General features: G+C 43.6%; 5 protein-coding genes across 7 annotated transcripts; 3 read left to right on the top strand and 2 right to left on the bottom strand.

Annotated features, from left to right (window-relative positions):
* Nucleotides 1–925: 925 nt before the first annotated feature.
* Nucleotides 926–4,291, top strand: LOC100826549 (serine/threonine protein phosphatase 2A 57 kDa regulatory subunit B' kappa isoform). Its single transcript, XM_003569646.4, has 2 exons — nucleotides 926–2,576; nucleotides 3,551–4,291. The coding sequence occupies exons 1-2, from the start codon at nucleotides 1,488–1,490 to the stop codon at nucleotides 3,914–3,916; spliced, it is 1,455 nt and encodes a 484-aa protein (XP_003569694.1). The 5' UTR covers nucleotides 926–1,487; the 3' UTR covers nucleotides 3,917–4,291.
* Nucleotides 4,292–5,969: 1,678 nt separating this feature from the next.
* Nucleotides 5,970–8,493, bottom strand: LOC100822938 (protein PGR). Its single transcript, XM_003565370.4, has 5 exons — nucleotides 8,133–8,493; nucleotides 7,924–8,037; nucleotides 6,834–7,056; nucleotides 6,499–6,747; nucleotides 5,970–6,400 (listed from the first exon to the last, which is right to left on the bottom strand). The coding sequence occupies exons 1-5, from the start codon at nucleotides 8,279–8,281 to the stop codon at nucleotides 6,269–6,271; spliced, it is 867 nt and encodes a 288-aa protein (XP_003565418.1). The 5' UTR covers nucleotides 8,282–8,493; the 3' UTR covers nucleotides 5,970–6,268.
* Nucleotides 8,494–11,425: 2,932 nt separating this feature from the next.
* LOC106866147 lies at nucleotides 11,426–12,216 on the top strand. The gene is made up of 2 exons (XM_014898901.2): nucleotides 11,426–11,893; nucleotides 12,032–12,216. The coding sequence occupies exons 1-2, from the start codon at nucleotides 11,592–11,594 to the stop codon at nucleotides 12,033–12,035; spliced, it is 306 nt and encodes a 101-aa protein (XP_014754387.1). The 5' UTR covers nucleotides 11,426–11,591; the 3' UTR covers nucleotides 12,036–12,216.
* A 199-nt stretch (nucleotides 12,217–12,415) lies between these two features.
* Nucleotides 12,416–15,584, bottom strand: LOC100822625 (tudor domain-containing protein 3). The gene is made up of 6 exons (XM_003565369.4): nucleotides 15,226–15,584; nucleotides 14,660–14,827; nucleotides 13,874–14,120; nucleotides 13,217–13,372; nucleotides 12,854–13,116; nucleotides 12,416–12,778 (listed from the first exon to the last, which is right to left on the bottom strand). The coding sequence occupies exons 1-6, from the start codon at nucleotides 15,493–15,495 to the stop codon at nucleotides 12,629–12,631; spliced, it is 1,254 nt and encodes a 417-aa protein (XP_003565417.1). The 5' UTR covers nucleotides 15,496–15,584; the 3' UTR covers nucleotides 12,416–12,628.
* Nucleotides 15,585–17,670: 2,086 nt separating this feature from the next.
* LOC100840219 (aromatic aminotransferase ISS1) lies at nucleotides 17,671–23,768 on the top strand. Of its 3 annotated transcripts, XM_010232231.3 has the most exons (11): nucleotides 17,671–17,723; nucleotides 17,833–18,657; nucleotides 18,801–18,889; nucleotides 18,990–19,037; nucleotides 19,467–19,595; nucleotides 20,434–20,493; nucleotides 20,700–20,856; nucleotides 21,083–21,189; nucleotides 21,291–21,349; nucleotides 22,663–22,771; nucleotides 22,994–23,674. In XM_010232231.3, the coding sequence occupies exons 3-11, from the start codon at nucleotides 18,827–18,829 to the stop codon at nucleotides 23,444–23,446; spliced, it is 1,185 nt and encodes a 394-aa protein (XP_010230533.1). In that variant the 5' UTR covers nucleotides 17,671–17,723; nucleotides 17,833–18,657; nucleotides 18,801–18,826; the 3' UTR covers nucleotides 23,447–23,674. The 3 variants fall into 3 exon arrangements, with proteins under 3 accessions (XP_010230533.1, XP_003569653.1, XP_014755070.1); XM_003569605.4 differs by lacking the exon at nucleotides 17,833–18,657 and having other exon boundaries at nucleotides 17,682–17,723; XM_014899584.2 differs by lacking the exon at nucleotides 17,671–17,723 and having other exon boundaries at nucleotides 17,899–18,657; nucleotides 22,994–23,768.
* The last annotated feature ends 2,388 nt before the right edge of the window (nucleotides 23,769–26,156 follow it).

Here is a 26,156-nt window from a genome sequence, read left to right as displayed (position 1 = left end):
GATATGATCGAGTCGTTTGCTAGGGTGTTGTCGACCCTCAACATCCGCATTATATGTGTCCGAGGACTATTTGGGTTTCTGGATTTGATGATGTTATTTAGATCATTTTTTTGTGCCGACTTCTTCGCAATAAATATTCGTAGAAAATAAACTACTCCCTCCGGTCGGAATTACTTGTCGAAATATTACATGTATCTAGACACTTTTTACTACATCCGTATTTGGGCAAATTTGAGACAAATAATACCGGTCGGAGGGAGTACTTATATCTGGGTTGTAGAAATTTAGAGAACTATTTTCCTATTTCTTATGGGATTGCTTGGACTGTATGCAGTATGCAAGTGCAATTCAATCAGAAGACCCATGTTATGTCATCTTCTTTTCTCTTTCAAAACTCAGAAGTGTTCCCATTGAAATTTTATATGCTACGTACAATGTAGCACTGCAACACACCATCTCTTGTATGGATGCGACTGCACTCTCGCTACAACTTTACCGCGCACACGTCAATGTTGAGTGGGACGACGTGGAAGGGAGTTGAAGCGCCACGTGTATGTGAACAATGACATTCCATTTACATACTTCTTTCTATTCCCGCCGTATTCTCATTCCGACGCTCCAAAAAGAGGCCCAAAGGGTACAAATTATAATAAATCTAAAACTGAATTAATCACACAGATCACAGTACATTTAAAAGGAAATTAAACCACCGAATGATAAGACATGTCTCGACCGTTGCATCCTGATCTCCGATTATCCAATCGCCCATCGTGCAAGCAAAAACAATTTAGTAAAAGAGAAAAGAGCAGCTCACAAATCGGACGGCTGACAAACCTCGACCTCCCTGATCTAACGGCCCAGATGGCCCAGATGGTCCATGCATCTCTCCCTCTCACTTGCAGAGCACTGTCGTCGTCCAGTGTGTACCACACCCCTCCAAAACGCCAAAAAAATTCCCCACTTTCTCTCCACACTCTTCCCTTTCCGGCTTTCCCCTCCCTCCTCCTCCCGAGATCCCATCCATGGCCGCCTCCCGCCCCCGGATCTGGCCCTGAGGCCGCCATTGTTGCTGGATCCCGCTCCGGGGGCCTCCCTCCTCCGCGCCGTCGCGTTTCCTGGCTCGTTTGCATGTACCCCGTGTATTGAGGCGGCCTGTCCTTTCGCCTTTTTTGGGGGGTGCTTGCGCTCATTGGTTCTTGATCCGTCTGCATTTGCGCCGTGGAGCTTGTCCGGGGGCAAGGGAATTGGTGCCTACCGTTCTTTGGTTGCTTACCTTGAGATCTCTTGTTGTTGCTGCTGTCGAATCCGGAATCCTCCCTGCCATTGCAATCTCTTGTTGCCATTGCAGGTGCGTTTTTTCGTGTATTTTTTTGCGAGGATTTGCAAGCGCGGATTTTTCGCGGTCGTTCGTGGGAGGCCGGATGCTTGTAATGGTTCTTTGATTTGGGGGAATTGATGTGGTATTGGTGCTGCCGAATCTTGCCGCCATGTGGAAGCAATTTATTGGCAAGCTGTCGTGGAAATCGCTGAAATCTAGCCCTGGAGGCGGAGGGGGCTCGCCTACGGCGAAGTCGCACCCTATGTCTCCCAGGGAAAATGGGGGCTCGGGGAAGCCGAACGCTTCGCCTACGTCGCCCTCAGGGGTCGCTGCAGCCGAGGGGAGGTCCAGGGAGGATGCATTCATCCAGAAGGTGAACATTTGCTGCACGGTATACGACTTTGCTGACCGGGGGAAAGACTCGCCGGAGAAAGAGAGGAAGCGGCAGGTCCTGATGTCCCTCGTTGACTGCATTGGTGCTGCCGAGGAGCCCCTCACAGAGGCGATGATGTCGGCGTGCGTGCACATGTTTGGTGTTAACCTCTTCAGGGTCTTCCCACCCAAGGTGCGATCAGGCACGGCGGCATCCGAGACAGAGGAGGACGACCCATTCTTTGACCCCTCATGGTACCACCTGCAAGTCGTGTATGAATTGCTTCTTCGGTTTGTCACTTCACCGTTCGTTGATCCCAAAGTGGCTAGGAAATATGTAGACAGTTCATTCGTCTCGAAGCTACTTGACCTATTTGATTCTGATGACCCAAGAGAGAGGGACTGCTTGAAGACAGTATTGCATAGGATATATGGAAAGTTCATGGGAAATCGACCGTTCATTCGTAAGGCTGTGAGTAATATCTTCTATAGGTTCGTCTCTGAGGCTGATCATCACAATGGGATAGCCGAGCTGTTGGAGGTGTTTGGCAGTGTAATAAGTGGGTTTGCCAAGCCATTGAAGGAGGAACATAAGTTGTTCCTATGGAAAGCATTAATTCCCCTTCACAAGCCTAAGACAGTGGGCGGATATCTGCCACAGCTGACTTACTGCATAACGCAATTTATTGAGAAGGAACCTAAGCTTGCAGGAACTGTGATCAGAGGTCTGTTGAAGTATTGGCCAATTACCAATAGTCAGAAGGAGATGATGTTTTTGGGGGAGTTGGAAGAGGTGCTCGAGTTAATTGACATGGCTGAGTTCCAGAAGTGCATGGTGCCATTGTTCCGGAGGATTGCAACTTGCCTGAATAGCTCCCACTTCCAGGTAAGTTTTTTCCCAAGCATAAATTCAATGTAGCCATTACTAATATTTATCGCTATCCAGTATCCTGTGTATGATCTTCTTTGCATTGAAACTTGAAACAATTGGTAGGTTAAAAATACCAGCAAGAACTAAGAGTGTTACATGAGTTCCTCTTGTTCATTAAAGTGAGAACAAGCACCTCAATTGTTGGTTCAAGTGCAATACGTGGTCCACGCTTTACTTTGGAAGGCTATATAGTCCATTCTTATTCAAATATAGGACATGGAATACTCTATAAATTGTTTAGTTCTATCTTACATCCGAGTTTATGTTTGGTCACAAAAAGTCAAATCCTCAATCCAGAGGCATAAAACATGGAACTGCGTGAGTTAATTTGGCGAAACATCTTAGTTGGGGTATAAGGTTTGGATGACCAAAGCTGTTTGCTAACTTATATGGTCATTTAATGTTGTGAATTATGACTATGCAACCACCCAAATGAATCAGATACCTGCCGTTTGCAGACCTTGACAATCAAGGTAGAATTCTGCTTTCCAATTGAGATGGAATATGTTAACTTAAGTCATTTGTCCTCGATATATCATGTTTCCTTATGTCCATCTACAGTAAGTTTTACGACATTGTTTTCAAGCCGATAAAACTATCAATTATTAAGCCCATTATCAAACAAGAGCTTTGATATCTCCATACTTAAAAGGGAATGAATCAATGGTTGACTACTAAATGATCAACAGCTGTTACTCTGGAGAGAAACCTCAGAAGAGTTCAATGCACAGTCATCTTCCTCTTTGTTTGAGAAGTACATTAAATGTGGGATTATGAATGACCTGGCACTACTGTATATTTGTTTCGTGGCAATTCCATCTTCTGTAATAATTATTGCAGATCTTCCTCCTGTAATTATGGGTCAAGTTCTCTTTTCAAAATTTATTTCTCCTAAAAAAAGTGTTAATTTCATGGCCTATTTTTGGCAGGTTGCAGAGAGAGCCTTATTCTTGTGGAACAATGAACATTTGTTTGATATGATATCCCAAAACCGTCAAGTGATTGTGCCAATTGTATATCCAGCTCTGGAGAGAAATGCCCGCTGGCATTGGAACCAATCGGTTCTCAACGTTACGATGAATGTGAGGAAAATGTTCTTCGACATGGATGAGAGATTGCTCCTGGCTTGTCAGAGCAACTTCCAATTAGAAGAAGAGAAGCGAACTGCAGCCGAGGAGCGTCGAAGGCTTGTCTGGAAGCAACTGGAGCGGAATGCTCAACCAGTGGTAGCTGGTAGTGCGAGCTTTCCACAGCCCTCTTCATCTGTGCCCCCAGTAGTTCCCACTGTGACATGACATGGCTCCAAATATACTCCATTTCACTTCCTTGCTTCGTAGCTAGCTAGATGAAGTTGCTTGCTTCTCTGGGGTACAGAAGGCATTTTGTTACCTTTGTAAGCCCCCCTTGCCAAAGTCTGTAATTAATAGTTGTTGGTCTGAAGACAAAGGAATCTTGATTTTTTTTTGCAGCGAATTCTCAATTAATGGGCATTGCTTTCTTGGCAAAATATTGATTGATTCTACCTTAGTATTCTGTGAAGTGTGGACACTTCCGATTTTGTATGTGAGGGATGTCAAATTGAAAGGCCATCTTTTTGTATGTGACAGTAGCATCTTTTACAGTGTAATATAATATCAGATCCACTTGTGTGTGGACAGTGTCTTCTCCAACAACCTGAGCAGATTGCATTTTATTGATTTCCGTTCAGTGAGCAACATGGAGTAGATGGAGGAAGGATAACAAGAGTAGCCAAAAATCCATTTTAAAACTCTTGGGCTTTGGTTATCTACTTGCTCTACCCTTGTTCCTTTTCTATGATCATGTCATCTCATGAAAACCCGTATGCCATGCACAAACCCAAAAGATGGGAAATGCATTTGGTTTAGGTAACAAGCTATATATAATTCTCACCTAAATCAGGTGGTATATCTAACTTTATCTACTCCTGAAAGGAATGAACCTAATTTAACCTGATATTCTTGGAATGCTACTCCAGGCCATTTGTCGACGTGTGGGTTAATGAGTGTAAACTTGCATGCTGCTGAACATGATAAATGTGGACAATAGAACAGACCAGCAGCTCATTTGGGTAAAGAGATTTGGCCCGTCCTTTCAAATTACAGAAGGATTTCAGTTGAAATCCCCTTACCCATCTGAGGGGATCGAGTCGAATCACAGTGTATATCCAAACAAGCCCTAAACACCGGCCTTCGCTGTTATTGCTTCCCGCCAGGTCTGACTAGCAGGTTGTTCCCAAGTGACACCTGGCAATCAGGGCTTGGGCTGAGCTGCCTATAAAAGAAGCCTCAGGCACCAACAATGTCCATGAGACTCTTTCCTAGCTTCATCTTCTTCTTGTGTTGCTCTAGGGCTCTAGGCCCTCTCTTCTACCTTTGCACTTGGAGTTGAAAGTAAAGGTAGGAGATGTATAACCCTCCGGCCACGCAGGACATGTCCTACTTGGGCCATGTCCAGAAGCGCCATGAGGACAAAGGCTGTATCTATGCATGGTGATGTACCTTATCATCCTTCCTGTCAACACATGCTCTGGCTTCTCAATTTTGTGCGTTATATATGCAAAGTTTCTTCTGACTGGTCGATTTCCGCTTTACATGAACAAGAGTTTGAGCAATGAAATCCTAACCGGTTTCATGAAGAGCTCAGGCTCCTGTCAGCTTGCTCTTGTAGGCTCAGAAATGGATTAGTTAGTGGTCATTTTCATGTGAGATTGCCCTATGGAAGGGGCAGTATTTACTTGTGCATGCTATGTTTTACTCTGTTTATTTTTGGATTTTGACAGGGACGTGTGATTTAAATTCCTTGCAGCCTCTTCAGTCTGTGCTGCTGTTTCTGCTGCTACGAGACCTGCGAGTGCTGCCTGGAATGCCTATGCTGCTGCGCCTAATCTTAATTCTGCTCCTGATCATGAAGGAATTTTGCGTTTAAATACAGGTCTTGTGATGCTCTGTTGTTGTACCTGTGCCAAACTACCATCTGTGTCAAAAGGTTGGCAGTTAAATTATGTTCAGTTCTGTGTCATTTTCTCGACCAGAGTACTCTGATGTCTCAGCAGTCAGCACTGTATTTCGGGTAGATGAACTGCAATGGTTTTGTTAATAACATGAAACCGATGGGTTCCGACTATGTTTGCATGGAGTATGGCAACCACTTCATGGTAGGTGCCAAGTCTATAAATCGTTTTGGACATTTGGTAAAATGAAGAGTTTGGTTGAGATTAAGCAAGATTTGATATTTTGTAATCTTTTCATATGCCAAATAAACAAGTTGAATTTTCTGGTTAACTGAGGGGGAGAGCTAATAGGTTATGTTAGACATAATCAGATAAAATGACTGAACAGCCTATAGAAAATAAATAGCTCCAGAGCAACAATATTCTGAAACAAAGACCCCTCTATTGGAAATATTTGACATAACATCTGAATGGGGTAACTACAACTGAACTTTTACATTAAAGAAGAAAATCTGCATTTAGTCTGAAAAACTAACTGCTAGAACAACAATTTCTATTCTAGTTAATCGTATGAAAATGAACAATGGCACTATTTCAAGATTCAATGTTCTAATTCCCAATTGTGTTCCTAGTCATCCTTTGTGACATGGTGCTATCACTACTATGTAACGAGACCTCAGAAGAGGAATGTGCATGCCAAAGCAGTAAGCAGAGTTGTCAAGAGCACAGAAACTACATTGACACCGTTGTTGTCCAGTATGTTCATTCCGGATATCCTAGTTACTGTTGGCCCTTCTACTCCGACCACCTACAAAAACATAATACATCATCAAAGAATCAAACTCCGAATCAAAGTTGATTAGGGTATTTAGACATGTAGGAATCTTCATTCTGAGAGTGTCGTACCTTTTTGCGAACACTACAGTAACCACTATATTGAACCGTTGCACCCAGCAACGAATCAATCAGACTTCCACATAGGCCAGCAGCTGTAGCTAAGGGTATCACTAGCAGCTGCCTCCAAAATACATCAGAACCACACTGAGTGGTTAAGAATCCTATTAGCACAAATGCAAGCCCAATCAAGCAACCAGCTGCTGCTGCTGAGATAAGTCCACAGATGGTTACCCCACCATTGGTCCCCTTCCGTACCCTCTAATGAAGTTTCATGTAAAAGGAAAAAATGGAATTATATTTATACTGAAGTTTTGTTCAACTAGAAAAGAAGATTTAATGCATACCTTGAATGTTGTGATAATTCGTGGTTCAGCTTTGCTAAGTATGCCAAGTTCGGAAGACCATGTATCACCATTGCAGCAAGAATAATGTCCAATAACACCACCGATAAGGCCAGTTACAAGACTTGACTGTTTTGAATCCAAGCATTTGTCTTCCCCTCCAGTAATTAGTGCTATCAGAACTACCAAAGTACTTGCTATACCGCTGTTTGACAAGACTTGCTTCCTGCCAATAAGAGTGGTGCGCACCTGCATTAGAAAGATTCAGAAGGGAATTTTCTGAAGCTGAAAGGCATATTATCTATATCAACAATGGTGATGACAACATTTATCAAAATTAAGAAAACATACAGACATGTATCTTCTGCAACTCATTTACATGTATTAAAAATTACTTTTGTTCTTCAAAAGTATGTATTCAGTTCTGACAATGATTGCATCAGACTAGCAAATATATAATTTTTGTGTACTTGCGGTTGAACTTGATGCGGCAATCAATGACATAGTTGCTGGACTGAAAGAAAGTAGCCACACCTCAATGTAATATCGTCAACTCAAACCAGCATCAATAAAGGCCTTGTAATCTCTCAGAGTCTCGACTATACAAATTAATTTCTCTACTAAGGTAGAAGCACAGCAGCTCTTCTTTACAACAAGACATTTTCAAATGAACCCCAATTTCTTTCTTTCACATAATCATATAGAACGATTCTTCTTACAATAACAAGCACGCTAACATAAAATTACTCAGGCTGTTTAACATTTGAATTACAGACATTTTCTACTCAAGGGTGAATTCTCGCTTTCCAAAGATTATATCATTGTCCTAGAATCGGAACCGAATTCATTTGAAGCTTCCTCCATCCGAGCAAACATCAAAGTTGTCTCCCATCCCAATGGCCAACACACAGTCTCTTAACACAAAAATTACATCCACCAAACGCACTTGGCACTAAGTTTTCGTACTCAGAAAAATTGCAGCGCCATACAGTACAGAGACCAGCTATCAGAAGTACTGCTTCACTGCATCCGCTAGGTCTACGGTACTGACAACAACAAAGGAACGACAGCAGAAGCAACGAATCTCACTCACCAGTTGCGTTGCCCTCCCTCCTTGAACTCCGGATCGAGCGCGCGCTTCCTCGCCTCGCCGACCCTCGTCACCCGCGACGCCGTGAAGAAGAACACCAGCAGCAGCCCCGCGAACCTGCAAAGAATGGGTCCGGCGATCCCGTCAGGAACATAGTCCCCTGTGACACCGGAAAAACGAAGATCTCCCTCCAAGCGCCCTTTTTTTTTCACCTGTACCCGGCGACGGTGTGGGCCACCATGGCCGGGACGCCGACGAAGACGGCGCTGGAGTCCACGGACTTGCGCCGGACCGCCCGCGCCGCGATCGCGCCGCCCGCTGCCACAGCCGCCGCCGCGCGGATCCAGACGCCCTGGTCCATCGCAGCGATCTCTCCCCCTTGCTACAAACACCGGCGGTTCCGTCCAATTGCTTGAATCTCGCTGCAGGCCGTGGGTTGGATTCGTAGAGAATACTGAATTGGAGAGCAGCACGCGCGAGGCGAGGCGAAGGCACCTGCGAGATTTCTTCAGGGCTAAGAACTCACAAGCAAGTCGTCGTTATGTCTGCCACCTTGTTCCGAGTTGTACAGTAAGTAACTTGTAAGCAAGGGCCCGTGGGGTATATAATGTGGGACAGGTTTTTATTTTTTTTATTAAGTTTTTCGACCATCAGGAACGACAAATAAGCAAATCAAGTTTATAATTTGCCGGACCGAAATTCAGACTGATATGCTAGCCACATAATAAAACGGAAGATTGCTAAGAAATCAGAAGAATAAGTAGCCATGAAAAAAAATCTGGATTTTTAGTTCATGGTTTGAGGTTCAGACTTTAGAACATAAGCCGATTCCACACACCTACCAGTAAAATCATGTGAGGAAAAATGGGACCAAGAAACATGCTTAAAGAGCTAATGGTCATCATCATCATCACACAAACTTTTTTCATGATGATCATTAGACTACTGCCACCACCATTTGGGGAGTGCCCTAAAAACAACGGTTACAAAATTGCACTAATGTTTTTGGGAGGTCATCAAGGGTGATCTGATGGCCATGTTTGTTCAGTTGCACTCGGGAGATCTACCCTTGTTTAGACTGAATTTTGGAGTGATTAACCTCATCCCAAAAAAGGAGGATGCAGCTCAAATTCAGCAGTATAGACCCATTTGCCTTCTTAATGTCAGTTTTAAAATTTTCACGAAAGTCGGTGCTAATCATATCACTAGGATAGCCCACAAAGTTATTAGACCGACTCAAATGGCTTTTATGCCGGGGAGACACATTCTCGAGGGGATTGTGGTGCTTCATGAAACTATCCATGAACTTCAACGGAAGAAAATGGATGGTGTTATTTTTAAAATTGATTTTGAAAAGGCATATGATCAAGTGAAATGGTCCTACTTGCAACAAGCTTTGCGCATGAAATGTTTCGCTGGATTGCTCAATGTGTGCAAGGAGTAAGTGTTGGGATTAAGGTTAATGACGACATCGGTCATTATTTCCAGACCAGGAAAGGATTGAGACAAGGTGATCCTTTGTCCCCTATTCTTTTCAATATCATTGCTGACATACTTGCAGTCCTCATAGCGAGGGCCAAAGAGGATGGTCAAGTTGGGGGACTCATTCCTCATTTGGTAGAAGGAGGAGTATCCATCCTCCAATATGCTGATGATACAATTATTTTCATGGAGCACGACTTAGAGAAAGCCGTTAATATGAAACTAATTCTTTGTATCTTTGAACAATTATCGGGACTCAAAACTAATTTTCATAAGAGTGCGATTTTTTGTTTCGGAAAAGCTAAAGACGAGGAACTTCAGTATAAGCGTCTTTTTGGTTGTGAGTCTGGATCTCTGCCTTTTAAATATTTGGGTATCCCGATTCATCATAGAAAACTTCTTAACAAAGAATGGAATGCCGTTAAGGATCGTTTTGAAAAATAATTGGGATGTTGGCAACGCAAGTTACTCTCTTATCGAGACCGCCTCGTGATTATTAACTCTGTTCTAACAAGTATGCCAATGTTCTAACAGAAGAATAAGTAGCCATGAAAAATCTGGAATTTTAGTTCATAGTTTGAACTTCAGACTTTAGAACATAAGCCGATTCCACACACCTCCGAGTAAAATCAGGTGAGGAAAAATGGGACAAAGGAACATGCTTAAAGAGCTAATGGTCATCATCATCATCATCACACAACTTTTTCGATGATGATCATTAGACTACCCATTTGGGGAGTACCCTAAAAACAACAATTACAAAATCGAGCCTAAAATCTTCCCCTGCCTAGCCCTCGTCCTCGGCGCCTTCCCCGCCCGCGCCCTCGAAAATCTCTTCTCCCACCACCCATTTCTTCAGGGCCATTGAAGCTGAACATGTTCATCCGTAATTGTTCAGCCTTCGATCTCACCGGCATTGCCTGGAAAACATTTCCGGACTGCTGTTACTGAATGCTCTTAAATGAAAACAGTATGATATGGGAGTCGAGACTAACATGGGAATCATCTAAATCTAGTTGCTCCTGGAGCTGTCTTGCCAGCTCCTCGTCTCGACTGGTGTCTTGCATGTAGCTTTGTGCTGTGGACATGAAACCGGCTGCTTTTCTCCTTTCTCCTCTCCCATTCATCCGAGGGTAAAGACCGGAGTATCTTCTTCCTTGTTCTTGCCCTTGAATCGACCCCGACGGCCCGACCACACCCAACAAATCCTGCCCAGAAACTTTAGATGAAATAAAACAAGGGTTTTGGAGGTCAGCCTTCTTTTGATCTGACATCTGAACTAGTCTGTCTAGATTCAACTTTGTTTGCTGTATTCTCTCTGTTCATATCACTTAAACAGTCATTCATAGGTCTGTTATTGCCTGGTTTGATATTGACATGCAGATCAAGGGACTGAAAAATCAAAAACTGTGTCGGTACTCGGTATACAAAAATCTTCCGTGCTAACATTGAGAAATAGTATTGCATATGTTGCAAGCACGTTCATAATTCATCTGTAAGAAGGATAAGTGTTTCCTAGTGAAGTGACGCAAAGCTTTAAGATTCACGTTTTTCAGAAAATGACTGGTGCTTGTAAAATTTTGCAGGACTTGTACAAATGACTCCCACCAAGTTCCAACAGAGGAGATTTCTTACTACGGAGTACTAGTTATCATCCTCCAGTGAGCTGTAGTGAGACGAAAACATACTTTTGAAACCATCTCCTTGATAAAACCCTGTAAATTGCTGGCTGTAGTTATTTCGCTCATGTTCCCTCGGAGACCTACCTGATTGCAGATTACCTGCAGCAAGCCACACCCCGGTGGCCGCCGCTCCTCCCATGCTTTACACAACAGTAACTACATCGTCCATGCGCCATATCACACCGCAGCGCCGGCCGCCGGCCAACCCAGACCCAGAGCCACTGCTACTAAAATTCCTCGACGTGATCTTCAAACCAAAGCACAAGAAAAGGTGTCTTCCTTTGGCACCAAACCAGTAAACAAACCACAGCAAAACATCCCTTAAATCCGAGTGGTTGACTTGGGAAAAGCAACCCTTAGCATTCAAGCACACCAACGGGACACGGCGACACCCGGCCCCCCTTTCCTTCTTTCTCTCTATATAAACCCCGTCTGTAATCTGTATGATGTCCCAGCTAATTAAGCACTTGCGATTGATTGATTGCGCACACAACTCCAACTGAATCCATGGAGGACACCTCGTCCGCTCTCCTGCGTTCCTCAGGCAGCGACGAGCTAGGACAGTCCATGAGAGTATACTCTGCGGCGACCGGGAAAGTCCCCTTCGAGTGGGAGGACGAGCCAGGGAAACCCAAGAGCCCGCCAAGGCTGGACGTCCTCCCGCCGCTGTGCCCGTCGCCGGCGATGCAGAGCGCTCGGCTCACTGGTCGAGGCAGCCGACGGCGGCGGAGCCTCAAGCGCCCGGTGGAATCGGATAGCTTTGAAGGGTGCCTGCCTGTGAAGTTCCACCTGGGAAGAGCCATGAGGAGGTGGGACATCGTTTGCTTCTTTAGAGGAGAATGATGATTCTCAGGAATGAAACACTGTAATGGGTTTTTTAAGTTTCTCATGTACATATATAAATCAGCTGTAAAGAATGAAGATCGTTTTATTTTTGCCTCTTGCAGTTAAACTGGAGTCACTGGATTACTTACTCACTGGATTACTTACTAAAATGCTGCACCAACATTTGCTATCATCACCAAAAGTTTCCAGTTGGCGCGTGCCTGAAAAATACTAAAAAAACACAAATGTAAGCACAGGTGATTCAGAAGCAACTGAATACACAAGCATTGCTTGGAGCTCACCAAATTATGTAAACCGAAGAATTAGTTTGATGCATATGCCTTTGAGTGTATCAATATATTTTGTTGTTACGTTGCAACGCACGGGCATTCGGCTAGTCAAGTTTATAATTTGGAAGACCAAAATTCAGACTGATGTACTAGCCACATAATAAACAGAAGATTACTACATAAAACAACAGAAGATAAAGTTCAGACATCAGAACATATGCCAATTCCACACAAATCTAAATGGGACAAAGGAACATGCTTAAAGAGTTAAAGGTCAGCATACTACAACCTCCTCTCTTTTTTTTCCAGATTATCATCATTATACAACTACCACTACCATTCGGGGTCTACCCTAAAAACCACAGTTACAAAATTGCGCTTAAATATTTCCTGCCTTAAAACCACACTACCACAGTTGCGAAATCGCGCCTAAAATCTACCCCTGCCTCGCCCTCGTCCTCGGCCCCTTCCTCGCCCGCGCCCTCGAAAATCTCTTCTGCCACCACCCATTTGTTCAGGGTCATTGAAGCTGAACATGTTCATCCGTAATTGTTCAGCCTCCGATCTCACCGGCATTCCCTGAAAAATATTTCCAGACAGCTGTTACTGAATGCTCTTAAAAGAAATCGATATGACATGGGAGTTGAAACTAACATGGGAATCTTCTAAATCCAGTTGCTCCTGGAGCTGTCTTGCCAGCTCCTCATCTCGACTAGTGTCTTGCATGTAGCTTTGTGCTGTGGACTTGGAACCGGCTGCTTTTCTCCTCTCCCATTCATCGAGGGTAAAGACCGGAGTATCTTCTTCCTTGCTCTTACCCTTGAATCGACCCCGACCATATCTATCTTCAGGCATAGCCATTTTCTGCAGCAGCTTTTGTGCGGCAGCTTGGTTTTGAACCGGAACAGCTTCGCTTACTGCGTGATTCAATTGAAGAAGTTTTTAAGTTCTAAGCACACCCAACAAATCATGCCCAAAAAATTTAGATGAAATAAAACAAGGGATTTGGAGGTCAACCTTCTTTTGGTCTGACATCTGAACTAGACTGTCTAGATTCAACTTTGTTTCCTGTAGTCTCTCTGTTCATATCACTTGAACCCTCATTCATGGGTCTGCTATTGGAATTAACCCACACAGGATCACGAGTGGTTCCCAAGTCCCTAGCTTTATGATCTGCTACGACATAAGTAACATGTTATTGCCTGGGTTGATATTGATATGCAGATCAAGGGATTGAAAAAATCCAAAACTCTGTCGGTATACAAAAATATTCCGTGCTAACATTAAGAAATCACATTGCATATGTTGCAAGCACGTTCACAATTCACCTGTAAGAACTAAGAAGGATAAGTGTTTCCTAGTGAAGCAACGCAAAGCTTTAAGATTCACATTTTTCAGAAAATGACTGGTGCTTGTAAAATTTTGCAGGACTTGACAACTGACTCCCACCAAGTTCCAACAGAGAAGATTTCTTAATAGTAAATGCCACTACTTATAATCAGTCTTTTTTGGAGGAAATAGTTCAGAGCATCTTTTTTGGCCAAATACGAGTCAAGTACAAAATCTTATTTACTTAAGACACTATGCTTTCCTCAAAGTAGACAGCTACAAACAATGGCAGTGTTTTAGTGAACAAAAAGTGCAAACGGAAAGAGAAGAAAAATGAAGTGTTACCAGGATATGCTTGCAACTGGATTGTTCTGTTCGGACGTGCATCAACATCTAACTTCTCAAAAGGTGGAGGGCCAACACCATCATCATTTTGAGACAACCTCAATGATGGGCGTGATAAGCCCGAGAATTTCTTGTTCATTTGCCACTCCTCATACAAAGATTGAACAGTTCCTCCGATGATGCTTACATTTTTTGCACTCAAGCACAATATGCCATGATTAACTGGAATCCTATTCTCAAGACGAATCTATACCGTAGAAAGAAAAGGAGAAAAGTCCTGATGTCAATTTTTAACAAATAGGAAAAGTCCTGCATGTTTTTAAAAATGTTACATTTGAGAAAAATATGACTGGCCAGATAAGTGGTGAAAAACATTTTCTTCTATTTCTGACCAAAAGTCAAAACTTCAGATGCACTAAAAAGGATAGCAAAGCAAAGTCAGATAGATTGTGGGATAGGGAATCAATGGGAATTAAGAGTACGTATCCCAACCCCAACCCCATCCTCATGCCGTACCACATCATTTCAAAGTAGTCTATTTCACACTATTTCACATAAAACAGTATCTAGTTTTCCAAAGATTGGTTGTGTTTCATTTAAGCTAGATGAGTGGAATAACGCCCATGCAAAGAGCCCCTGAACACTGCTTCACCCCAGTGACACATCAAGTATTTGTCAGGCTTGTCTCCAGTCTCTAATCAAAGTTGCATTGGTACATGAGATTGAACTAACAATCTAGGACAATATACACAGCTAGAACCTTGAGACAGAATATGGTGAACTAACCTTGGTACCCGGAGCTATATCTTCAGTGATGAACGGAATAGGGGAAAACTCTATGGCCACTGCTTCAGAAATCCCATCAGTGAGGCCAAACCGCAGAAGGCGCCGTTGCTGTGGGTTTTTAAAGGAAGCATCAATGCTGCTGCTATATATATCTCTTACAGATACTACCTGCATAAGTTTTAACAAACAGGTTAAGATTCTTCGAAACTGCAAGCAGGTTAACACAACATAGAGGATGAAACAACCTCATACATCCATGACAGATCCTCAAACTCTAGAAGAACACAGAGGGAATCAAAACGAAGAGTAACAAGAGATCACTTTCGATCATTGAGTTGAGATTTGAGACAGACTGCATTGCTTCACAAAAATCTGCGTCCCCTAGCCACCCAAGAACAACTATTTCCTCTTCGCAGCTACTATCCCGGCACGCTTCATTTTCTGAGCCGTACATGAAATTCCAAGACTAAGAATCGACAGTAACACTAGGAACAACTCCTAAATGAGGCATTTGCCCCCCTTGGCAGACTAAGAACAGGCGTGGAGCTAGCTAATTTCAACGGTACCTGCAGGACGAGGGGGCCGTGGAGGTAGGAAAGCCGCTTCGGCGCGGTGGCAGCGGCGCGGTCGGGGAGGGACTTCCCCCCGAAGTTCCTGAGGTCCGTGTCGAGGAGCTCCGCCTCCACGGCCTCCGGCGACGGCGAAGGGGAGGAGTGGAGGAGGGCCTGGATGGCCTCGTCCGCGGCGTCCCGGAAGCGCCACCCGCGCGCAGAGAGGGACCGCAGGAGCATATCCTCTTGCGGGAAGGCCGACGAGCCCGGAGCTTCCGCCGCCATCGCCGTCGAGGTGGTGAACTGTTCTCCGGCGAGGTCGGGGTTTCAGGTTTGGAACAAGAGAGTTTGGGAGCAGGAGGCGGTCTTGCCTCTTTACGCCTTCACTTTGGAAGAAGAACAGGTAGAAGGCTCCCAACACCCGTATTCGCTGATGGAAAGCGTAGTCCAGCGAATGTCTTAAGTTTTGTTTGGATCATAATTTAAATTTAAATTTAAATTTAAAATAGAGATAATTTTAAATTCTGAGTTCATTGAAATCAGAATTACAGACCAGTTTCATTTCAAGTGTAGTTTGAATGGTAATAGAACTGCATGCTGAAATCAATATAGAAGCCCATTCCAAATTCTGTTTAATCGCTTGAACACTTCATGAAATTACAATATATAAGATACACCCGTGTATTTTACCCACGTTTATTGAAATATATACATTATGAATGACAAAAAAATATATGTACTTTACGCATATGCAAAATAATCTCATTTCTATCAATACATGGTAAGTTAGGTTTCGTTAAGATAATACTTTAACCAATAACTACTTTATTGATATGTTATTTATATGTACAGAACCACAATTACCAGTAAAAACGTCTGAGGACGAAACTAGGGATATAAATTGCATGCCATAAAAACAACACACTAACATAGTAATGCATGATCAAATATTCGTCTTAATAAACACGACATGTATTGAGAAAAAGAGAAAAAAAATACCATAACATGTATTTGTCGCCGTCTACGAACACGCCAGGTTTAGATAGAGCAACCACACTCTTCTTCAAGTGCGCAAGCTTAGGTCATCTCCAACGGTCACTTGCCAAATGGACATGCCATCTGCCGCTCAAGTGTCGCATCCATCAATGGTCACATGTCATTGTTCACATTTTAAATTGTCCACACCCAATTCTCTTTCAATTCTATCGTCAAAGACTATGTATTCAATGATATTAGTTCAAAGATAGATAAATAGTAGAGTGCAAAAGACATGCTCCAATTATCTTGAATGACAAAGTTCAATTTTTTTAAGTGACTCGGTACTAAAAGAAGCACAAATCATAGACACTTGAGATTGTTGCCCATCATGGATGACATGGCATGAGCGCCGGGGTTATTTTGGGGGATTTTAATAATCTTATCTTGTTGCATTTCGAAATATATAATCAAAGCTCCATCTCCCCCCAAAAAAAACATGACGTCATGAACCGGGTCCGTCCAATCCTAGTTTTGAAAACCGGACCGGACCTGCGGTCCGACCGAAAAAAATCGGAACCACAGCTCTCAGCGGTATGTTTAGCACACTAGACCGGACGGCCAAGCGAACCGGAAAAAACCGGGTGAGCCGGCCAGTTTTGGTGAAAACTGGTGAACCGGGCGGTTTGGCTCGAACCGCCCGGTTCACTTGCCGTTCCCCCGTCTCGCCGTCTCCCTCCCTCGTCCCGCCGCCACTGTCGCCGGGTCCCGTGCCCGCCCGCCGCCGCGCCTGGCTGCCCTAGCACTGGCCGCTGCTCCGGTCGCGGCGCGCCTCCCCCCGCGCACCCGCGCCGCCCCCAGCACCGGCCGCCTCTCGTCTCGCGTGCCTCCCCGCCCCCGCGCCGGCCACTCGCTGCGCACCTCGCCGCAACCAGCGGAGCGGGATTTTTTTTTGCAGTATTTAGTTAAAATAGATTATTTTATATCTTAAAAAAACAGACCGGTTCAACTGGTGAACCGGCGGTTCGACCGGAAAAACCCGAACCGAGAGCCTCGCCGGTTCGATTATGGTCCGGTTTTCAAAACTAGGCGTCCAATCCGTGTAGTTCGAGCTGTCCTAAACACACCTTAAGTTTCCTTGCTCCCTGTTTCTGTTTCTGGCCAGAGAGAGAGAAGAGAAAAGATACAGAAAACATGGGCACCGGATTTCATGCCGGCCCGGCCCGGCGGCATGCCGCACCTAGGACGCCCCAATTCACGCTCGCTCCACCACGACACACAGACCGACAGGACAGAGAGGGAAGGAGCACCATCAATCAACGATATGAAATTACGTACTGTACTAACGTTTTTTTTCTTTTTGCTGTAAAACAACAACAAAAAAGGTTACGACGACGGCTGCGGCCTCCGGCCCCCCTATAGCTCGTCTCGGCTGCTGCTGCTACAAAAAAGGGCAGCCAGGCGCCATCCTAGCCCTCTCACCACACGAACGCCTTCCTACTCATCGCCGGGCTTGACTCAGCAGCCGCGCGGTTAAGGTAAGATAAGAAGCGACGAAGCAGACAGAGGACACCCTCCCTTTTCTTTCCTTTTCTTTTCTTGTCTTGTCTTCCTTCCTTCAGCCCTTAATCTCTCCTCGTGCGACAGACAGATGGATCGATCGTGTGGCGTCTCCTCGTGTGCGTTTTGGGGGGATCCGAGATCTCCCGAGACAAGGCACCAGCCCCCGCCTCCTCCATCCCCGAGCCTTTTTGTTCGCACCTGGATTATACTACTACTCCGCCACCTGGATCTCCGGTCCTCGGAAAGGGGTTCGATGATCACCACAGATTTACCGCAGCTATATCTTCTCCTTCTTCTTGGGCGGTGTTTCGAGGATCCCACACATCGTCGTGTTTTCAGGAACGCCTCTCTGGTGATCTAGTGATCTAGTCTAGTCTCCTTCCGAACCACCCGAGGTTCCTGTATACTACAAATTAGAAAACGCCGCGATTGTCCAATACGCACGCCATTTCCCTTTTGTCATGTGCTGCCTGCCTGCCTGCCTGCCCATCATGAATCTTCCCAGCAGCACTTGCTTTGGCGTTATTCCCAGATTTCAGTTTGCCTTTGCAAAATGAGACGGTGCTGAAAAGCAAAAAGGAAAACGTTTTTTTTGTGTTCTCCGATAAATAACGCTCAATTCCTGGTTGTCCTGGAGATGGTGAGAGCTCGATCGATGCTTATCCTCCTCCAGCTACCCCACATAAGACAACGCAGTCTACAGAGAAACTGACAGGAAACGAACCAACGAAAACAATACTCCTATCCTACTAGCAGCAGGAAAACAAGAAGAAGAAGAAGAAGAAGGGCTCCTCGGAGAATCTTTTGTTTCTTTTTCCCCGTGCGTCTTCCTCGATTGATTGGCTTCGGTTCGGGAGAGGAGTTGTGGTTGGTGAAGAGCTCGGGATCAGTTGGCGACTTCCCACGGAGGTTGCTGTCCTGTCTGGCTGGGGAATTCTTTAACCTCCAGTCCCCCCTTTTCCCCACCACGGCTTCTTCTTGGACTCGCCCCCCTCCCTCTTCTTTCGTCTTTCTTGGATCCCCGGCTCAAATTTGTCTCCTCAATCTCCCAGTTCCAGGTTCTTGGAGGCAGGGGAACATGAGCAGCTTTGCCAAGCTGGCCAAGAGGGCCGTCGAGACGGAGGCGCCCGTCATGGTCAAGGTGATACAGAGCTCCTCTTCTTGCCTCCTCTGATTTGGTAACTTCTCCTTCCCCAATTGACTGGTCTTACTCGTATTTGGTATGTGTGCCCTTTTCTCAGATGCAAAAGCTTCTTGGAGGGCTCAAGGATGTGATGTCGCTTGCGCAGGTAACCTGCCTGCGATTCTTGCTTGGTTTAACCTGTTCATTGAGTTTATGTCTTGTTTGGGAGACTCAAGGTTAATGGCACAAGTTTATGTTTGCATTTGATTCTGGAAAGAAAGAAAAATGGTACTAAAATGGATTAGTGGAGCGATCATCCCTGTTACGAATTCTCCCATATATTGTGTCTGTAAAAGGTTTGACTTGAAAGGTAATTCAGGACTTTGGCACATCTGATAACTTACTATTTTTCATGTAACACAACTATTGACTATATATCCAACATGGAGAGTTGGAGATTGATATGATTTCTGGTACACATGGTTAGTATGAAAGAAGTGTCTGATGTTCCCCTATCAAGGCGAGCAGGTCATGCTGTATTTAATGGAACAAAGTTGTTTGCCTTGTTTTGAAGTTGGGTAAACCTCGAATGCAGGGAATTGTTTATTGGCAACCTCCTGAGGAAGCCCTGAATAAGGTAAAAGAAATTGTATGGGAACCATCAACCAGCAAATATGGCTCTGATGATGGCCTTCCCGAACTTCGAGAAGCACTTCTCGAGAAGGTACTTCTTCCCATATGAGATTTTATATTTCCTTAACATAGATTATGGTACCCATGTTAGCAATTCTTACCACGAAGCCGATAATATCATTCAAGACCAAAGCACCCATGTGCCTTCTGCTAACCAGTTGTAATGTGGGACTTCTTTTTTACTAGAGATATTTAATCTTAGCGCTAGGACTAGGAGTAATACAACCAATCGCATGTAATTGTTGCAATTTACAGGTTTTATCAAAGAGAAGGTTTCAAAAGTATGTTTTCGTCTCACTACAGCTCACTGGAGGATGAGCTATGTCCTCTCAGTATGCGATGTGTATTCATCAACTGAGAAAAAAAAATCATTTTTTTTATCAACCCTCTAAACTGGTTCTGTGCATCCTAGTATGCAGACGCCAGGGGTTGAACTCTCATGCCATCATAACAGCTTGATGCGACGATAACAATCAATAGAAGCTTCCATTAACGAGAAAAATGATCCCTCTTAAACATGGCAGGGAACTCATGGTGTGAGAGCTTTAAACTATAAAATATCACTTGGCCTTTGTATGAAATTCATCATTTTATCTTTTACCAGTTTTGCAATGAAATCGTGAGATCTTTCATCCGGAGTATCTTCCATTATATCCACTAGCTAAATTGTTTCCTTCCATAGAGTGATCTTTAAATATTGTTTTCACTGTTTTGATGTTGCTTACCATGATAAGATAATTTTTGAAAAGCATTCCGGTCTTAAATTTGACTCTCCTCAGCAAATCCTTGACTTATCTTTATTTCCTTTTAAGCATGATAAACAGCTAGCATGCTGTTTGCTTTGCTGATATTTTAGTAATTGTTTGCAGCTTCACCGAGAGAATAAGCTAACCAAGTCATCAGTTATGGTGACTGCTGGTGCAAATCAGGTAAAACAGACTTTCCATCTACTCATTTTCCCTTGTTTTAGCTGTCAAACTATAGGTTAGTGTCCTCCCACGTATCTCATTTTAAAGTTCTGTAAAATACCTTCTTACTTCCCTGTATTAGTGCTATTTTACACCAAAATCTTGTTTCGTTTCCCAACTAGTTTTTTCTAAGTAAAGTGATATATTACATATACTTATTTTGGCAGGCCTTTGTAAACCTAGTTCTCACCCTTTGCGATGCTGGGGATTCTGTTGTCATGTTTGCACCATACTACTTCAACGCCTACATGTCATTCCAGATGACTGGTGTCACTGACATATTAGTTGGTGCTTGCAATTCCACGACTCTCCATCCTGATGTTGGTAATATGTCTACCATCCATAATCTAAGATAAATTTCTGTACTTTGCTTATGAGCTAATATGTATTTTACATTTTTAAATTAAGCGAAGACCTTTACATGTTGGCAAATATGCCAATATGTATTTGCTCTGTTATGACCTTCACATGTGGTCTAAGAAATTCTACACAGTTTGAATGAAAAATATATAATTTCGAAATCATATTTTACATATGCCTAAAACTGCAGATTGGCTGGAGAAAGTTCTGAAAGGAAACGGCCCTATCCCTAAACTGGTTACTGTTGTAAATCCGGGAAACCCCTCTGGAGCTTTTATTCCCAAGCCTATGCTCCAGGTCATCTCTTCCCCTCCCTTCCTCGCTCTCCCTTTGTCATGCACGTGTGCACACACGCCCACAATGAGTTAGTGTTGACTATTTCCTATTATCGCTTTCAGAGAATTTCAGACCTGTGCAGAAATGCTGGTTCATGGCTTGTGGTTGACAATACCTATGAGTAAGTTAATATTGATCAAATGCAATGATATACTTGCACTTATTTCTCTAAAGCCACAGCCCTCTCTTATATTTAAACTTTTCTGAAAGAAGTGTAAACATGCAAATAGTTTACAAAACAAAAATAAAAATAGAACCATTCATGGACATGATCACCTTAAATCATGGTTAGAGCTTAGGATGACAGATTATTATAAGCAACGAATAGCCATTCCTGACTTAACTGAAATTCAGTCCAGGATGGCATCCTCGCTAGTAGCTTCTACAAAGAGGACTCGTAGAATTCATTTTTAATTTGGCAGCATTAATCTGTTATGGAATACACCAGAAAGAAATTAAAATCAGAACTGAAGATGAACATGGCCGAGAACTGCTAAAAGGAGGGAAATCTATGCTGTGGGATGTTTTGTCAAGTTTAGTTATATTCTCGTGCTCACGATCTCTGGAAATTCCTGTTTTAGTTCTCATATATAGGTTTGGTCCCATATCAGTCTATCTACCTTTTGAAGGTCTGTTTTGTACTCTTAATTATTAGGAAATAAGATCTCCTAATCACTTAAAGGTGGAGTTACTAACATGTTAAGTTGTTAACCTACATGGGGTACTTTTGGAAACTTGATGGGTTGAAGGCCTGAAGCAAACCTGAGTCCAAAGTTGAACTATTAATAAAGGACTTCCCTTTAAGCTTCCATAAAGCTATCACGGATTAGACTTAGTTTCGGGCAGCGTGATGACCACTAAGTGGCATTGGAAGGACATAAGGAGCATGGTCTATTTTATCCCTGTGATTAAGAAATCAATATTTATTTTATTTCTCACTAAAATCTGACCTACATTGCATACCATGTCTACATGTTTAGTTGACTGGCTCAAATCATCGAGTAATGCAAATTATTCGTGGTTTTCTGTGCCCTTTGTCGTGGTGTTGATGTTAAAGTTTCTTCCCTCCTGAATCGCACTGACAAGTGTAATATGCATGGACATGTTAATACACCGCTTTTATATTCCATATTTTTGTTACACAAGAGGTTGACACCAGTAACCCTGTACAAGTCAATTGACAAAACGTTTCACATGGGGAAGTTCAATTCTCCAGTTGTATTTTAGGTCAGTTTTATTTGACAGTGCTTGTATACCATGCACATTGAAAATGGTAGAATAAAAACTGAAATCAAAATATGTTGTCTTTGCAATGGATTTAGACTCATTAATTAATCTCCTATGTTCTGTAAATTGCTTTTTGCATGCTGCTTGTCATCCAGTTATAATTATTTACCCTGAACTCCGTTGAAAGTTTTTGTTGGTGTTCTTCAGATACTTTATGTATGATGGAATGGAGCACTATTGCTTAGAGGATGCTCACATTGTCAACATTTTCTCATTCTCAAAGGCTTATGGAATGATGGGATGGCGTGTAGGATATGTAAGTGTGCCATGCTCGTTCTCTATCTTTTACTCAAGCTTTAATTGCTGTTTACGACTCAATACTCCTTTCGGTTTCACATATCTCCCACACACTTCTATTGCTGTCACGCTAAAAGTTTGGGACCATTTGATGCACTATAAATAACTGAGTTGTCGTGCAAAATTTGCAAGGGGAAATGATCTGTTAGTCTTACAGGAGCTGATCAATTGAATGCTGCAGATTGCGTATCCGAGTGAAGTCAATGGTTTCCATGCACAGCTCCTTAAAGTGCAAGATAACATACCTATCTGTGCTTCCATCATCGGGCAGCGACTGGCGCTCCACGCATTAGAGGCCGGCCCAGAGTGGATCAGGGAAAGGGTGAAAGATCTAGTGAAAAACCGCGAGTTGCTTGTGGAGGCAATGTCTCCACTTGGTGAGGATGCTGTCAGGGGTGGGGAGGGTGCCATTTACCTCTGGGCTAAACTACCAGACACTTGTTCAGACGACTTTGAAGCTGTCAGTTGGCTCGCAAGTAAGCACGGGGTCGCTGTGATCCCCGGGAGCGCCTGCGGAAGTCCTGGATTCATCCGTATTTCATTCGGCGGATTGAAGGAGGCAGACACGAGACTCGCTGCGGAGAGGCTAAGGCGGGGTTTGCAAGAACTGGTGACTGATGGAATGGTACAGTAACAGCCCATCGGATGCAAGAATACATCCTACATTCAAATCACACTAGTCTGATTTTTCAACGATATAACTCTTGCTGGTATTAGTTCAGGAGAGCAGAAAGACCACATCTCCCAAGTTTATATACACCTACAGAATCCTCCCAATGGAAATGGCAATTGGTGAACTGAGAATTGGGGCAAAATAAAATGCCATCCAGCCCCATGTCATAATTCCTCGTTCAGTACTTCCCGCTGTTTAATTTCCCCTTTCCCCCCAGCAACTGTATACAAGTAAAATACAAGAATTATTATACGATGATTTTTATGCTCTTGGTCGAGCTGTCTGTGCCTTTGGGTATGGCTTGCAGTTTCATCAGAACTTGGAAACCGATGAAAACTGTTGGTCCTTGTACCTGACAGAACTGCCACTTCCCTCGAAGGGTCCTTCTTTTCTGAATCTGATTACCTGAATATGCATGTCAGATGCGAAATCAACCCCTTTTCTAAAAGATAACTAAGTTATAATCTCTGACAGAAAATACTACTATCATATGTGCTATTCCTAGGTTATCTAAGACAGTTATTTCTAAGGCTTAGTTTGACATTGCTGAGTGTGTTGCTCTGAATTTATTTTACGACCTGTTGTTGAAAAATACACCCGAAAGCAAGAAAAGTTGGTTAGCCAAACATGAAAATAGTAAAAAAGCCGGTTCAAAAATCTGGATTTATCATAATCCACCTTGACACCAAACGCAGCTTACGTTGACGAAGTTGCACATCATGAAGCTTGGAAGTTGCGCAAAAATGGCGTGCGCTGCAACCGGCCAACGATAGCTGTTTTAGTTAAAGTTCTTAGTCGACTTGCAGATAAGCGCTCCCGAAAAAAACAGACATGCAACATTTTTCCAGTGATGCATGCATGTACTACTCTAATTCCAATCCTAGCTCTCAGATGGTGCACCAAAGCCAGCCACCAAACCTATGAGTTCCCGTAAAAGGCTCGCAGACTGTTTGTTACCCGAACCCGAGCAATGGCCGGGTTGCAAATCCTGCTGCCTCTGCTTTCCACGAGAACGATCTCCTCGTGAGGCTGTTCCTGTTCTGGTCCCCGTTCTTTCTCTTCCACGTCTTTTTCTCCCCAACCGTGAACGACTCTGCTCCGCCTCTGCTCTGCTCTGCTTTGCTTCATCGTACGTACGCCGATCGGGGTCGCACAGCGACATGTGATCTGCATGCTTCCCCGGCATTAACGCCGTCCCACACACAAGTATATATTCTTTCTCCAACAGAAAGCCACCCATCCTTTCCTTTTCCTCCTGTGCTTTTCTGGAAAGCAGCACGAGACGAGAGCGACGATGTGCGTGCTCTAGCGGCGCATCAATGGCGTGACATTGTTGTGACAAAGACTGGGAAACTAAAGAAGAAACGTAGTATCAGGATTAATTCAGGATCGATGGACGATGGATGGTCACCTGCATCATCGGCCAGCAGGTCACAAGCTAGCAGGAGAGTGTAGAAAAGGCAAGCCGTTTATCTAGAACACACGTGGAGGTTGCTGTCCAAAACCAACCTACTGGTTACCGTTTATCTAGAACAGTACGTACAAAGCTTTTTCTTTGTTCATGTTCCAACTTTTTGGTTACCGAAATTCAGTCCTGCACATGCCACCCTTGTCCTTTGCCCACTCTAGTCCATTTCTTGCCAACATTGACCACTTTTTGGAAAAGCAAAATCTTGTCAAATTACTTTATTTTTATTTGGTAAAAAGTGGGGTTTTTGCTGAAGACAACAAGCACACCCTGGCACTGGCAGGTCAGGGCATGGTTGCAACAACAAACTGGCATGCAACCACGCGCGAGCAGATTCACAAGTCAAGAAATTTTAGTTTTGCTTATGTTATTGCTGAGCAGATCAAGCTGCATTCAAGGATAAAGCTAGGGCACCGGGAGTGAGTAAATAGGCGCAGAAGAAAGCAGGTGAAGCCTGCCTGTCCTTGCAATTGCAAAAAATGCAGAGACTTTGCAGTGTGCTGCGCTGCGGTTTTAATGCAATGCGCACCACCACCATCAAGTCCCTGAATTATTATGGACTGCAAACATCAACATGCATGTGTCTGCTAAAGATTTCTGGGTGGTAAGATTTATGACTCAGGACAGGGGCAAGACCAGAGCAATATGCACCGCACTGCAGACTGGCAGTGGTGCGCTGATGCAGCAAGGGGGGTCAACCGCTACCGATATCCCCCAACTAACTCGTGGTACCAAACTCTTGCCAAGAATTGTAGGCTAATCTTCAGGGACCCGTGTCACATGAGTTCTCTGGCCAGGAGGATGAGAGAAGCAGAAAAATAGTGGGGGTGGAGATCAGGAGTAAACAACAAATGTACCAAGAAAACACCAACTCTGAATATTATGCTGCCAATGCCAACTACCGTGGAGTAGATAAATGGACAGTACTCCTCCAATTGTTGAAAAGTGTATTGACCTTATCATTAAAAATAAAAGTTATTGATGAGGCCATCCAAAATTATAGCATCACAAAAAATCTTTTCAAGATAAATCTACACAAATTTTCACGGAAATTAAACAAATCAATATGGAGTAGTAGTTTTTTTTCTCGGAAAAGTGGTTGAAACCCTCGGTTTCTGCATCAAAAAGATACACACAACCAGAATTTATTGATTTATTAGCAAGCCTGTCGATAAAAAATCGATCAAATAATTCAAATCCACC

The sequence above is a fragment of the Brachypodium distachyon genome, chromosome 2, assembly GCF_000005505.3.
Source record: "Brachypodium distachyon strain Bd21 chromosome 2, Brachypodium_distachyon_v3.0, whole genome shotgun sequence".
NCBI lineage: Eukaryota > Viridiplantae > Streptophyta > Magnoliopsida > Poales > Poaceae > Brachypodium > Brachypodium distachyon.
The sequence above is the reverse complement of the archived record's forward strand: the minus strand, read 5'-3'. Positions and strand labels throughout refer to the sequence as shown.